The 13,165-nt window shown below is 40.5% G+C and overlaps 1 protein-coding gene and 1 long non-coding RNA gene across 2 annotated transcripts in view; one reads left to right on the top strand and one right to left on the bottom strand.

Moving 5' to 3' along the window:
* KIF20B (kinesin family member 20B) overlaps nucleotides 1–775 on the bottom strand; it is a 43,321-nt gene extending 42,546 nt beyond the window's left edge. The window contains 1 exon segment of the mRNA XM_040564041.1: nucleotides 668–775. Within this exon segment, the coding sequence (XP_040419975.1) occupies nucleotides 668–775 (108 nt within the window).
* A 2,421-nt stretch (nucleotides 776–3,196) lies between these two features.
* Nucleotides 3,197–9,099, top strand: LOC121072818. Its single transcript, XR_005821399.1, has 3 exons — nucleotides 3,197–3,349; nucleotides 4,033–4,134; nucleotides 8,216–9,099. It is a non-coding gene; the product is annotated as an uncharacterized LOC121072818 (long non-coding RNA).
* The last annotated feature ends 4,066 nt before the right edge of the window (nucleotides 9,100–13,165 follow it).

Raw genomic sequence — 13,165 nt, 5'->3', positions numbered from 1 at the left:
TGAGGGTTCTTAGATTTACTTTAATTTGAACAGCCCTTTAATGAGCACATGTAAGAAAGTGCCTTGCTCTATACTGGCTTTTATTGTTGTTCTGCCTTTTCTAGGGTCTTTCTGTAACTGGCAACAAATACCTCAAGACCACTACGGTGGCTAAGGATTTGTTGCTTTAGTGCTGAAAGGAGCTGAAGCATTTGGACATCAGTCAGCTGATCAGGCCAACAAAACAATACCATATTAGTTAGTATAATAGCAAAAGTGGCCTTTGTTGGAGAAAATGGGAAAATATGTTTTCACATCGACACAAGTAATTGTCCCATTAATGTATCAGTTGTTTTGTCTGACTTATTCGTAGTCATGTAGCAAATGGTGTAGTTGGTTATCAGGTGTTTACCGTGTCTGTTGTGAATATTAAAACAATTGTTTAAAATACGCAGTCAAAGTATTTTGTAAAAGTGTAGTTATACAAGAAAAAAGGACTGCTCTTAAATGAAGTGCTTATTGTTATTAAGAGCAAATCTGCATAGATGGCTTTTCCCATAGAAGTGGTTGATAGTATAACTTCAGGGGCATTTGTGATGTGTCCTGGAGCATTAACTCCAACCCAGCCAGTTCCAGTACGCTGTCTCGTTTTGCGTTAAGATTGCACTGCATCATGGAAGCTGGGTACTTTTGAGTTACTGGTAATCACGTAATTGGGGATGTAGGCAGAGAATCCACAAGCAGGAATATTGATAGTATTGACTAGACATATAATATCTTCCCTCCTAATCGACATTATGCTGATGTCTCAGGGGATACCACTAAAAATAGTTTTAATGGTTTTGTAGCAGGAATAATAAATTGAATCATCTGCTCAGTGGCAAAACTCACACCAGCTTCTCTGTCTTCACACAGATAGGCTCTTACACCTTTAACTGCCACTGGACAAGGTTATTGCCTTCTTTCTTGTTTAAAAATTGTTGGATAATATTGTTGATGCAGAAGGACAGACACAGTCTAGGCATGCTGGCTGCTTCATAAAATGTTTTCTGTATGTGCCGCTTAGTTTTTATGAACGTGTATTTGAAGTGTGTATCTAAATTTTATTTGGTTCCCTGAAATACTTTTTTTTTTCTTTTTTTTCTAAACCTGGGCTTAAGTTCTGCAAATATTTGCATAGTATCTTTCTTGCTCCGGGTCTGGGACTAGGCCTGTTGCTGCATTTTGCTATACAAGATATTAATTATTTTCTTTGCAGATTGCGTGTTGGCTTGTAGCCTCCAGGTGAAGGACAGGGGATGAATTCCGGATGTAATTAGTAAAATTTTACTTCTCTTGATGTGTTGCTGATTCTTTTTCAGTCATCTATAGAGCTGTTTAAATATCAATATAGGTAACCATAATTTAATGTTAAAATCTGAGGACTGACTTTCCTAAAATGAGATATATGTTTGTGTGTGTGTTTTTGTTTGTTTGTTTGTTGTTTTTAATAGGGGTTTCAGAAGTTTTATTTCAGTTCGAGGCTTCTTACGGAAATTATTCATATTGCAAGAAACTCAAGCTTTAATCCTTAGGATGACTTTTTTGAGAATACTGCTGCTTCTTTTGCAGTGTTACATACATGTTAGGCTATTTGTAGTGGTCTAATGATTCCAGAGCCCTCTGAACAGCCCCAGAAAATTTTACCAAAAGAAGTCATTCTGCTGATGATTACATCTCAACCTTAGTTCTGTCGTTTTACTAGAAACTTGGTAAGAAGTACATTGGAGCATGAGGTCAATACAAACCCAGAATAGTGCAATGCAGAAGTAGTGAAACTGGCTGAATGCCAAGATATTTCCTAAGATACATACATATTATTAGTTCCATGCACAAGCTGCAAGACTGGATGCTGCAGTGTCTCAAAAATATAAGGCATCTCAAAAAGATGAGATTCAGGGGCCAGAAGATTACTGCTTATGTAAGATGGGCTAAATCCAAGGAGCAGGATATGTTACAGTGCAGCCACTACAGTATTTCAGTGTAGTATTACTCATCGTTCTGGCTCTTATACCCAGGACATAGCTGCGTTTATTCTTGGCAGCACCACTGTCTGTCTTGACCTCAGAAGCTAGTGCTGTTCTCTGGCGTTACGTACTGTTCCTCTGAATGTCATCGTGGCTTTGGGCACTCTGGGCTTCTCCTTGAACCCGTATGAAGATGTGGATGGAGGGGGCTAGTCAGCCCACTGACCTTCAGATGTTGGATTTGGGCTTCCTGGAAAGAGTGGAGAAAAGTGCTCAGAATTGTTTCAGGCGTAGGTTAAATTCTTGTTCTGGAAGTGCTGGAAGTGTTATGCTGCCTGGTACAGCTAAACAACGTGACCACAACCTGAATTGCCCAGGAGGAACCTTGCTTTCTTTACTAGCCTCTTAGTTTAGATATAAAAGTTAAACATGTACTATTAGGTGACACGGTTGTCCTACAACATGATAAAAAGCAAGGAAGGCACATTTAGAAAACAAATTTCTTAACCAGTGGCTTATCTCTAAAGTACTTGAAGTAATGGCTCTTTGATAATAGAAAATGACCCAGGGCATTTCCTGTTTCTCTGTGAGGTCATCCTTTTCTTTCTTTTTCTTTTACTCTTGTAAAGCTTGTATTTTAGTAGTATATCAGGATGCACAGTGCCTATCCTGTAGGAAAGAGAAAAGGCAGGGGTTTTTAATACGTGTCAAACATCTGTCCTGCGTGGAGTTGTACTCCTGAGAGGAAGGGCCTGGGTTTGTGCCGTGCAGTGCTGAAGAGAAACACAGCCGTCTTTCCTGAAGGTGGACCAGCAGGTTAAAGGTGATAAACAGGCATGGAGTCTCAGTTGCTTCTCAAAAGGAAGGTTAATGAACAGTTAATTGTTTAAACACATTCTTACACCATTATTTTCAGCCAGACTGATGAGCAGGTCTGCATGGTCAAACTAGTGCTGGGGCAGCAGAAGAGCAGGCAGAAACGCTGGTGGGACAGGAGGGCAGGGCTGCTTCTCTTCTGTTAGGCCCTCAGAGATTGGCTACGTTGCTTGTTAAGTTGCATCTTTGGCAGTTCTTCAACCAGAAGTCAAATATGCTGGCTGGAGTGCAGCCTGATATACTCGCCTTTGGGCATATCTGGACTTGTGCAGGTAGAGAATTTCCAAGTGTAGTTCAACGTAGAGTTCTTCATTTGATGTTGTTCTGCCTCAGGTTGTCACAACATGCTCCAGCCAAGGATAAATGAAGTTTTGAAACAGGCCAGGCTTCCTTCCTCAGAGTTTGCACGCAGCTAATCTGAGGAAACGGAAAGGTTTCCACCAAAGTGATGAGTTTTACCAAGCTCTGGCTGATCTGACTTTTAGAAGGTAAACCCAACTTTGCAAAAACAGAGATGAAAATAGCCAGACTCCATTGTCAGTGAAACCTTTCTGTTTCTCAGTTTCCCCTGTGCTGTTTCAAGAGACTAAAGGATCTGCCTGCAGTTCCAATCAGGTGCTTTTGTATAAAGTTGCCATGTGTTCTCATGCTACCATGAGAATATCTTACCATATATATGGGTGCAACGAAGAATACAAAAAAACTTACTTCTTCATGCACGTTTGAAAATACACACATTTATAAAGCATCATAAGATCTTTCTGGTTGAATGGCATTACATAAAGTGAAGATACTTGTTCCAACAGTTAACCTAAATATTCTATATAAACCAGCATTCTGGCATTGTGAAAAGAACCAAAGCATGCAACAATGTATGGGTAAGGAGGAATCCTGTGATGCTAAGGGTAATATTAATATAAAGTTAGAGAATGACTCATTTCTAACTGTGTGACTCATGCTCTCAGTAAATAAATTACCCAAGACAAATGACTCAGAAATAGATGCTGTAGTATTATTATTGTTTTAATCAGATGGCTAGTGCTGTTGCAAATAAACATGAAGCTTGATTTCAGATATAACAAATATAGCTGTACCCTACAAATTATGTCATAGTGCTGCTTGAGAATGTGCTGCACATGCCAAAATTGCTTATCTGAGGTTTTGTTTTCAGTTTTAGGTGGATGGTATAGCTAGCAACGGGGTGTCTAAAGCAGCCTTTAACATGGCCACTAAGAATCTCAGCAGTGGACTTGGACAAGAAGAATCTAACGTGGTAGGTATTTCTTTGCATCTGGGAACTGTAAACAGTGGTTTATTAAAGCCTTATCACAGGAACGTTCCTATAAATAAACTTCTCACACCAAAGTTCTTAACAAATTGTTTGATGAATATAATGGAGAACATTGATATGGGGAAAATGGGAGGATCCATCCCATCTTTGCTTGGGGTCAATACAGTACCTTAGTAAAACTCCCCTTATGGAGACACGCAGTGTTGTATCAGTAAGAACCTAAATGCCTTGTGGGAGTTGTACTTGATATGGTTGGTTTTGGTATAGCTTATTCTAAAACAATTTAGGAGAGAATGGAATGGAGTCCTAACCTCAATAATGATAAGCTTTATGTCTGAGCAAATAACTCCATCGTCTTTTTTCCTGAGCATACTATTTGGTAATTTGGAATAATAGTGCTTTCCATATTGTAGACTTCTGTAAGGCTAAACATACTGGCTATTACTGACTGCATGCGTTCCTGTTAGGCCATCATCATTTGGAATATTAGCTAGGATCTACTCTTAGAAAACCATTTTTTAAATTTTAATAAGCTGCTTATTATCAGTTAGTTTAGCCTGCGGATAGTAATAGAATTTATAGCGGTATTCTGGTAATTTCACGATTCTGAACGCACAGTGATACCGACCAAAATGGTGAGGTCACTACCTGGGTGGAGATGACAGCACAGCTTGGCACTGCTACGCCTCTTCCAAAGTATGGCCTGAGTTCTTCAGCCCAGATCCACTTTGCTTGAGCCCCCATGCTGTAGGTACTGTTCTGGATGTTTCCAGAGAGTGCTGCCTACATGTCTTCTCTGCATCAAAGAAGAGGAAGAGAGCGCGAGGGGGAATTACTAAAGCATAAATGAAAGACAAGGAGTACGCAACTTCACAGAAGTTCCAGAACAAACACTTCCTTAAAAAGCAGCTGTGAAAGGCTGCTGGTCACAACTCCCTCTCCATTCCTCCTCCCCCTGCCCCTTCTTTTGTGTTTGTTTTTTCCCCTTTGGCTACAGCTTATAAGGTGGTATCATAATGCCAGTCTGATTTGACGAAACCACAGCTAATGCTGATGCATGCTTATGATGGGAAGAGAACACAGACCGCAGACTTGGGAACACTGGCCTCTTATTAGGCAGTACTGCGACAGGAAAACATCTTAAGAGCAGTGCCTCGACTAGTAGTTTCTATTCCTTTGCTTTTGTTCAGTTGTAAATGGAGTAGACAACAGATCGAATAACTATTGACGTAGAGAATAACACAAATTATGTCAAACAAGGACTTCAAACAGTGTGTTTTGAGGTCAGTAACCTCTGTGCCTAGAACTTTGATCACAGTGGTAACAGCCATAACTTAGGTGGATGTACATGCAAAGATAAATAAGTGGCTTTTCACTGAATGTTACAAGCAGAACAACAAGATGGTGGTGGGGTGAAAATGTGTGTTTCCAATAGGCTCAAGGAGCTTCAACAAAGGAAGCTAATACTGATGAGTTAATTTGTTGAAACTCCAAGCAAGGTTGGGTTTTTTGTTTGTTGTTTTTTTTAAGAAACAAACAAACCAAAACAAACAACAAAAAACCTGAAATGGATCCTGGTTTCAATAAGTAGCTTGAAGGAGGAGTCTTTCCAGGGCCCTGCCATATCAAATGGAAGACAGCATGTTCTGTCTGATGAAATGTAAGTTTGACTGCTAATCAAGCCAATCCAAAACATTGCTAGATTAATAGACAAACTGCCGTGGATACAATTTCTGCTAGATTAATAGACAGTTTTCTGGGAATACAGTTTCTGGGGAACTGAGGCTGTTTGTTGAATCTGTGATCGGCTTGAGATAAATAGGAATTCCTTTTCAGGAAATTAAGATATTACTTCTAATGTTTTTCCAACAGAGTTGGAATCTTTCAGAGCTTCATTTCAGTGCTGACCTTGTCTGGGTACATGCAGTACAAATCTGAGAATGATTGTGGAATCCTACAGCTGTGTTTTCCACTTGAGGGGGCCTGGGTATTTTCATTTCCATTTTGGGGTCAATCTGAACGCAATACTGGTTTTAGTTTAGAGGTGAGAACCGTCCTTTCTCTGCTGTCTCACTACTTTCTGTTTATAATTGTTGCTTTTCTCTCTTTGAGTGAGAGGTGAGAAGAACAGTTTTTCACAGTTTGTGAAGTGCTTGAAGATCTCTGGGCACAGAGCGCTACATAAGCGCCAAGCATGTAAATTCAGAACTCTTCTGCCATTTTCCTTTTTCCTTACACCAGTCTGTGCTGTGACTCGAATCAATCTGCTTGTAATCAAATTTAAACTTTCTTGGTGACTAGGTGTGGAAGATTGTTTTTAACCACAGACTTTCTAATTCATTGAAACTAGAACTCCTGCCTGATTTCTCTCTGCAGGAAAGAGATCCCAGTAAACTTTTTATTAAGCATTTTCACTGATTAGGTAGTCTTTCCTAATCCTATGAAGAACAGTCATAGTGTGTCAGCTCAGTGCTGTTTGCATTTGCATCAAAATGTGGGAATTAAAATGAACTGGTTTATCTATACGTTGTTTAGTTTATGTGCTCTGAGAGAATCTAAGGTATGAAAACTGGCATAATAAGGAAGTCATAAATCAGACTGGATTAGGGTTTTAGGTCAGGTATCTCAGTTTCACTTTGTATTAGACTTGTTTTGTGCCTGTGAATGGAAACAAGATCATACTGTGTTACTTGTGGGGATTCTCTTACTTGCAGTTGTCCACCACTGATGCCTCATGATTACTGTAGCAGTACTTTTGTCATACCTTCACATGGCGGGGTAGTTGTACCTTCCTTCCTGGCTTGCGTGCTAGCTCTCTTTCTCCACTCTCTCCCCTTCTAAGGGGTGATGGAATGAAGATAAGGTACATGGCTCTTTTCATCTTTTGATGATTTTAGAGCGGTTAGGCAAAAAGTATTGGAGACCAACATCTTAGCCCCATCATTTCTGCTTTGAGTGGATATACAGAGGTTTTGAAACCAAAAAAATATCCTTCTCTCCTGTCGTATGTGAGATATAAAATGCTTTTGTTTTCTCTTCCCATCTGTGAAATGGCTGGCACCAAAACCAGCTCTGTAGCTTCCTTATCTGACTTCCTTGTCAAAATTGAGGATAAATACAACATACTTGGTTAGCGGTGTTCATGAGATTAAGGAGTCTAAATGTGCATCATCAGGACGTTATGTGTGAGTGTCAAAAGAATGTTTTGGTCCCAAGATGTCCAGTCACATCTTACAAGATATTAAATACTTGGTGTACATCTTTCTGACCCGTTCAGATTAGTCATTGATTCAAAGAACTTATTTTGATGACCCAGATGATTTCTGTGGGTCCTAAATTCCCATTAGACCAAGTGTGCATACGGATGATAAGTTATGTTTTATTACAAGAAAATAAATATTTTGGTAACATTAAGGTTCCTGCAGTGAAATGCAAATCTCCTATACAGGAGAGACCCTGCAAGTTACTTTATATATTTTTTCTTTTCACAGTGTATCTAAAGAGAAGACAGAAGTATGTAATTATAGATTTTTTTTTGTTTGCATACGTAGTTTGTACTGACCATGTGAAAACCTGAAATCTCTAAATAGGCTTCTTGAGTAAAACCAAATTCATTGCACACAACAGACTATTCACTGTAATATTTACTCTAAAAGATCGCCAATCCCAGAAATATCAGAGGATGTAACTATGGCAAACTTACCCAATGTTAGCATAATGTTTGGTTGTTTCTCTCCTTTGTTACTAGGTAGCTGGAGCTTTAGGAACAAATTTGTCATTTATAGCACAGCCCCTTCCTGTGCAAGACTCTCTAGTTCTTTGCAAACATGGACTTTGAAAAGATATTTTTAAAAAGATTAGCTTTTGAGTTTCAGTGTCTGTCGTTTTAGTTTAATCTCACAAGGACATATATAAAGTGTTTTCTCAGCATCAAAACCATAGGTGCACCTTTGGTTTATTTATCTGAAAGCAAAGTCATATGGTTCAGGTACTGAAGGTTTAACTCTAGTCTTAGTTGTGGTGTTTGGATGTCACCCTGTGCTTAAATGCTTGTTTTGTTCAGACAGACATCTCCCTGCTCCTGAAGGTGGTTGAGGAGGAATGCCAGAGGTGTGCTGTTTCCCTTCTGCAGTTATCCCCGTCTGTGGACTAGTTTGGAAAAGGGAAACTAATGTTTGGAAGAGGGAAACTGTGTCCTTTATGTCCTTGGAGAACTAATCCAGCTCTTTCTGGATTGAAGGTGTGTCTGGCCAGAACAGTTCAGAGAGAAGCCTTTTTTCTTCTCCTGCGTACCCGCATAGGTCTGGTCCCCTGTTTTAACTTGATCCATAATCTTTAACATCCATGGGAATTTCATGTCAGCATTTAAGCCCTGGGAATACAGAACAATGCAAGTGGAAAATCTCAGTGCGGCTGAATTTTGACAGGAGAACCAGGTAATTTTTATATCTGGTAGTGCTGGATGAGCAAGAGTTTTTCGTAATTGTCAGTTGTAATTGTCAACTATTCTGTTGTATTTCAAAGTGCTTGTTTTGAAACTGTCCCTTCTTTACCAATGGCATTTTGATGGATGGATGATATGAAAACACTGGGTTGAAAGAAACACCATAAATATATTCAGCCAAGCAAAACCAATACGTGTATTTACAGGAGGATAATTGTCTGTGGGGTAGCAGTCATGGAGCAAAGGCCATTGTTTTCTCTACTGAATGCTCTGCCACTTGTCGCAATCATTTTTACGATGATGAACACTATTTCTCAATCAGTGGGTTGTGAAGTTGCATGTTTTCCAATTAAATTTTGTGTATTTAAAGATAAGTGTAAAGATAAGTGTGCTGAGCTAAGTGCTTAGGAAGCAGAGAGAGAGTGGATTAACGAATGGGGCCAAAGGAGAGTGTATTTGCAACAAGATTTTCAGCTTTTTACATATGTAATAGTTTGAATCCATTACCTGGTTTCAGCTTTTTTTTTTCTTTTTAAACAAACTGCAAAATAGGAACTATGGCAAAAGATGATTCACCTCCAACACCTACTACGTCGTCATTGACTTGTACTCCTAAGCAATAATCAAGGACTCGATTTTAAATGTTTACCGATTTGGGGAATTTTATTTGAAATGTCTGAACTAAGGCACAGAAGTTTTTTGTTTTATATAAAAGATGGACACCAACAGCTCTGCTGGAGAGTAAAAACCTGTAAATTAAGTTGTAATTGTCTGGTTGGGCACAGAGAAACAGAGGTGTTGGCAGGGAAAGCTTTAGCAAGGAAGGGTTGTTGCTTTTCTGTGACTGCTGCATGCTTTTTTCAGTTTGGTTGAAAGAGGGCAACCACGAACTCTAACCTCATCTCCGATCTTCCTGAGAATAGCTGTGGAAACCACTTGGCCAGCAAAAAGTCTGAACGGAGAGACTGGTGAGGCCAGACTACGCCTTTGTACTCTCCTAACTGTTATTCCCATGTCTTAGCTGGTGTTGTTAGATACACAGGCCGTGTCCTAGTCCAGAAAAACTTCCCAGGCAGCATTCATCTGGCCTTTCCTGGACACTCAGCTTGAGCACTTGGGCTTAGAGGTCTCTCAGTGCGCAATTTGTCATCAGTGAAGTGAAAGAACATTTCTCCTGATGGCTTTTCAGACCACCCATGCTAGGTTCCTGCTTAGAGTGCTTCTCTCTGTCTTTCTCTCCCTTGAGCCAAGCGGTGGGGAGATGAGCTTTGGCTGTGCAGAGGAACAGAGCAGCTCTTCACAAAATCAACAGTTGTTAAGTGTCACAGAAGGCATAATTGAAAAGAGCCAAGAGGTGGGTGGGGAGTGAATGAATGGATGGTTTCAGTGTAACCTTTCTTGGGTTCAATCTAGCAAAGATTTAGGCATTGGACTAAATTTATGCCCTTTGTTTCCTCTGTAACCTGCAGTTTCCCCTCTCAGATGCGTTACTGTTTGGAAAAGCAGAGTTCTCGGGTTGGGCAGCTGTTGCCATAGTTGGGCTTAGCTTTTCTGTGATCACGTCTGATAATACTAGAGCCCTTCGGGTCCCTTTTTAAAAACTAATGTTGCAGTTTTTGAGCTCATTTGTACCACTTATTTTATGCACCCACCATTTGTCATCAAACAGTTTTGCTTGACTGTTGGTCTTTTGACCCCACAATTTAAAGCAGGGAAAAAAGAGCATTAAAACATACTTTAAACATGTATGTCTACCAAAGATATGCATACATACGCAACAACAAAAAGTAATCCCTCCCCAGGTTCTGAAGAAATTGGAAAAGAAATCTGAAAGAAATACTGGGCTCCTAGACGTGGCACTTTCCTTTAGATATGTGTGATATGTGAATATAGCTAAAACAAATCAACAGTATCTGATTTTTGAAACCGATGTTCCTAATATTTTTAACGTTAATTAAGCTGTACTGTATTTATTTTCTAAGAGGAAAAATTGAATAAGAACTGGTATAAACTAGTATGACATTCCTGTAGTACAGAAGAAACAGGATAAAAATAGAAGTAACCTGAATGGAAATATAAGCAGGAATGGCAGAGTGCCAGCAATCCCTAGGACATAAATCTGCAGGCAGCTAAACCAGAAGTCTGTTTCCTTACACTCTTCACATTGCATGATATGGTTTGTATAATTTGAGAAGGATGTTGCTTCTTATTAAAGATGTCACTCCTTATTACCACTTCTCTCCAGAATATGACCAAAGCTTTGTAGCTGGCTGGCTTTGAATTAGAATAACAACACCAGTGCTCTGTTGCAGTTTTGGGGGGTTCTTGGGTACTGGGTTTACATGTGGCCTGCACCTGTTTGGTGCTTGCTTCCGCTTTGCCTCAATCTGGGGCTATGTGAGCCCCACAGAATGAGTAAGGAATTCCTGAAAATTTCGGGCAGAGTTGCCTGCCAGATAAGACACTTGATTGTGAGTGTTTGTTGTTTTTTGCTTGTGTGTTCTTTTTTTGTTCCCCCCATTGCCACTGGGCTTAAAACTGTAGGGCTTGGAGTACAGTGCTTTTGCTCCTGTGGTAGAGTATCTTAACCACCATGCGGTTGCTAGTTTGATGGAACTGACAGAGTTAGAATGTTACAGCCTGGCTCCAAGTGTTTATGAACAAATAAGTAGAGGTGATACAAAGCTGGGCATCTGAAGTGCAGGCAGGAATGGAATAATGAATGAAATGTTTGCCATCCAAGTAATATGCAGAGAGTCAGTGTTAGCGGACTAGTTACACTATAGCAATACTATGTACACCTCAGGGCATGAGATTCCGTCATTTTAAGCCCTTGCAGATGATCACATGATGCATTAAACATCCTCTAATTTTATCCCTTTTGTCTTAATTTACGTCGCAGAAGAGGTGAAGAATTCTGAAACTAAAATTGAGGGGGTATGCAAAACCTCTTCAAAAGCTTTTCAAAATTAAGTAATGTAAACTAAAACAAAAAAGTGGTATTTTGAAGTGCATAAATCTGTTCATGTGATATTCATCAGCACAAGAGTCTGAAATTGTTTTGGTAAAGCAGCACATTAGTTTGAAATGTAATCTTTTCACAGTAATGCAAAAAATTTGGAAAGTGTTGATACCTGACAGAGAGCTTACAAGATCAGGTAAACTTGTACACTTAGAATGGAGTCTGTCCTTGTATGCAAAACCTGTTGATTGATTTGGACCACTCTAACATTTCTCCACGTTTGTATTTTCTCCAATATTATTTGCGGGTGACACTTCCTCTTGTTGTATTGCCTCTGAACTTGTGACTGATGTGGATCATATCCTAACAGAATATTGTCCTAACCTCCTCCTTCCATTCAGCACAATCCATTCCACTTCTACCGTGGACATAGTTGTGCAGTGTCTACAGCAAAACATTAGGGAAATACTAGAAATATAAGATTGGAAAGAATCTCAAAAAGTTATCTAGGCCAGGCCTTCAGTGCATCTAATGCTTCTTTAACTTCATTCTAGGAAATACCTGCCTCAAGTCTAAATCAAAATTCCCGTACTGCAGCTTACATTCATGAATTCTTTCTTGTTTCTCAGCAGCCACAATGTATTTCCTTTGCTGTTACCCATTCCAGGTTTTAATATCCTTTCAAATCTTGCCTTTCCTAGACTAAAACTCGGCGTTGTCATTTTATCCTTTGTTAATTATCTGGAAGTTTAGTGCCTAAGGTTGGATGCAGTACTTGAACCAGGTACTACATTCCATTGCAGAGTCAGCAGAAGGGCTGCTTCTCCTACCACAAGGAAACGTAAGCGTGCAATTAAATGTGGTTTTGCTTTGGTGGAGTAAGGTAAAAAGTTGCCACCCTTCAGCCGAGTTGTGCTAAGTGCCCACGCATCTACTCCCTGCAATTGCAGAGAAAAACAGGTTTGAAAAAATGATCTCCTGCTCCGCACCAGGCTGGCTGTATGTCCAGTCAGTTCCTGGGTCACGGATGGAGAAGGCGCCAGCCATTGCTGGCCAAGGGACAGAAGCAGCAAGGACTCCTCGTGGTCCCAAATATCACTTATAAACCCTACCCAGCCAGCTGCCTACTGCAAACACGGTTATGCAGGTCCCTGAATACCAGCCCAGGGAGCAGTGGCTTGGGTTTAGTTAGATTTCATTCAGTAAGGTGGGGAGTTCTCGGTGACTTCCACAGTTTTGGAAGCCCCACGGCTCCTAGCAGTAAATGCGTACACTGCCTCCGGTCCTCCCCACCACCTTCAGGGCAGCCGCCTGGGGGCTGGCGATGGCAGCAGTTGCTGGTGTATCATGAGGACGATTCCGAGTCCCCAGAAACTGGTTTTAGGAGGAAAAATGTTCGTGTTGTTCGTTCTCAGACACACTTTTCGCTTCCCCAGCTTCACGCACGGCTCGTTCTCAGCGCTGTGCGTATCAGCCGGCCCGGTCAGGCGGCGGAGAGGATTTGACGTTCCCTCTCAGGAAGCCGTTTTTCAGCACGGCATCCCTGTCAGGAGGCGGTCGGCATGGCTCCGTGCCCCGGGGGCAGCGTGCAGAGCGCTAATTCCGGG

Source organism: Cygnus olor, chromosome 7 (genome assembly GCF_009769625.2).
Source record: "Cygnus olor isolate bCygOlo1 chromosome 7, bCygOlo1.pri.v2, whole genome shotgun sequence".
Classification (NCBI taxonomy): Eukaryota; Metazoa; Chordata; class Aves; order Anseriformes; family Anatidae; genus Cygnus; species Cygnus olor.
The sequence above is the reverse complement of the archived record's forward strand: the minus strand, read 5'-3'. Positions and strand labels throughout refer to the sequence as shown.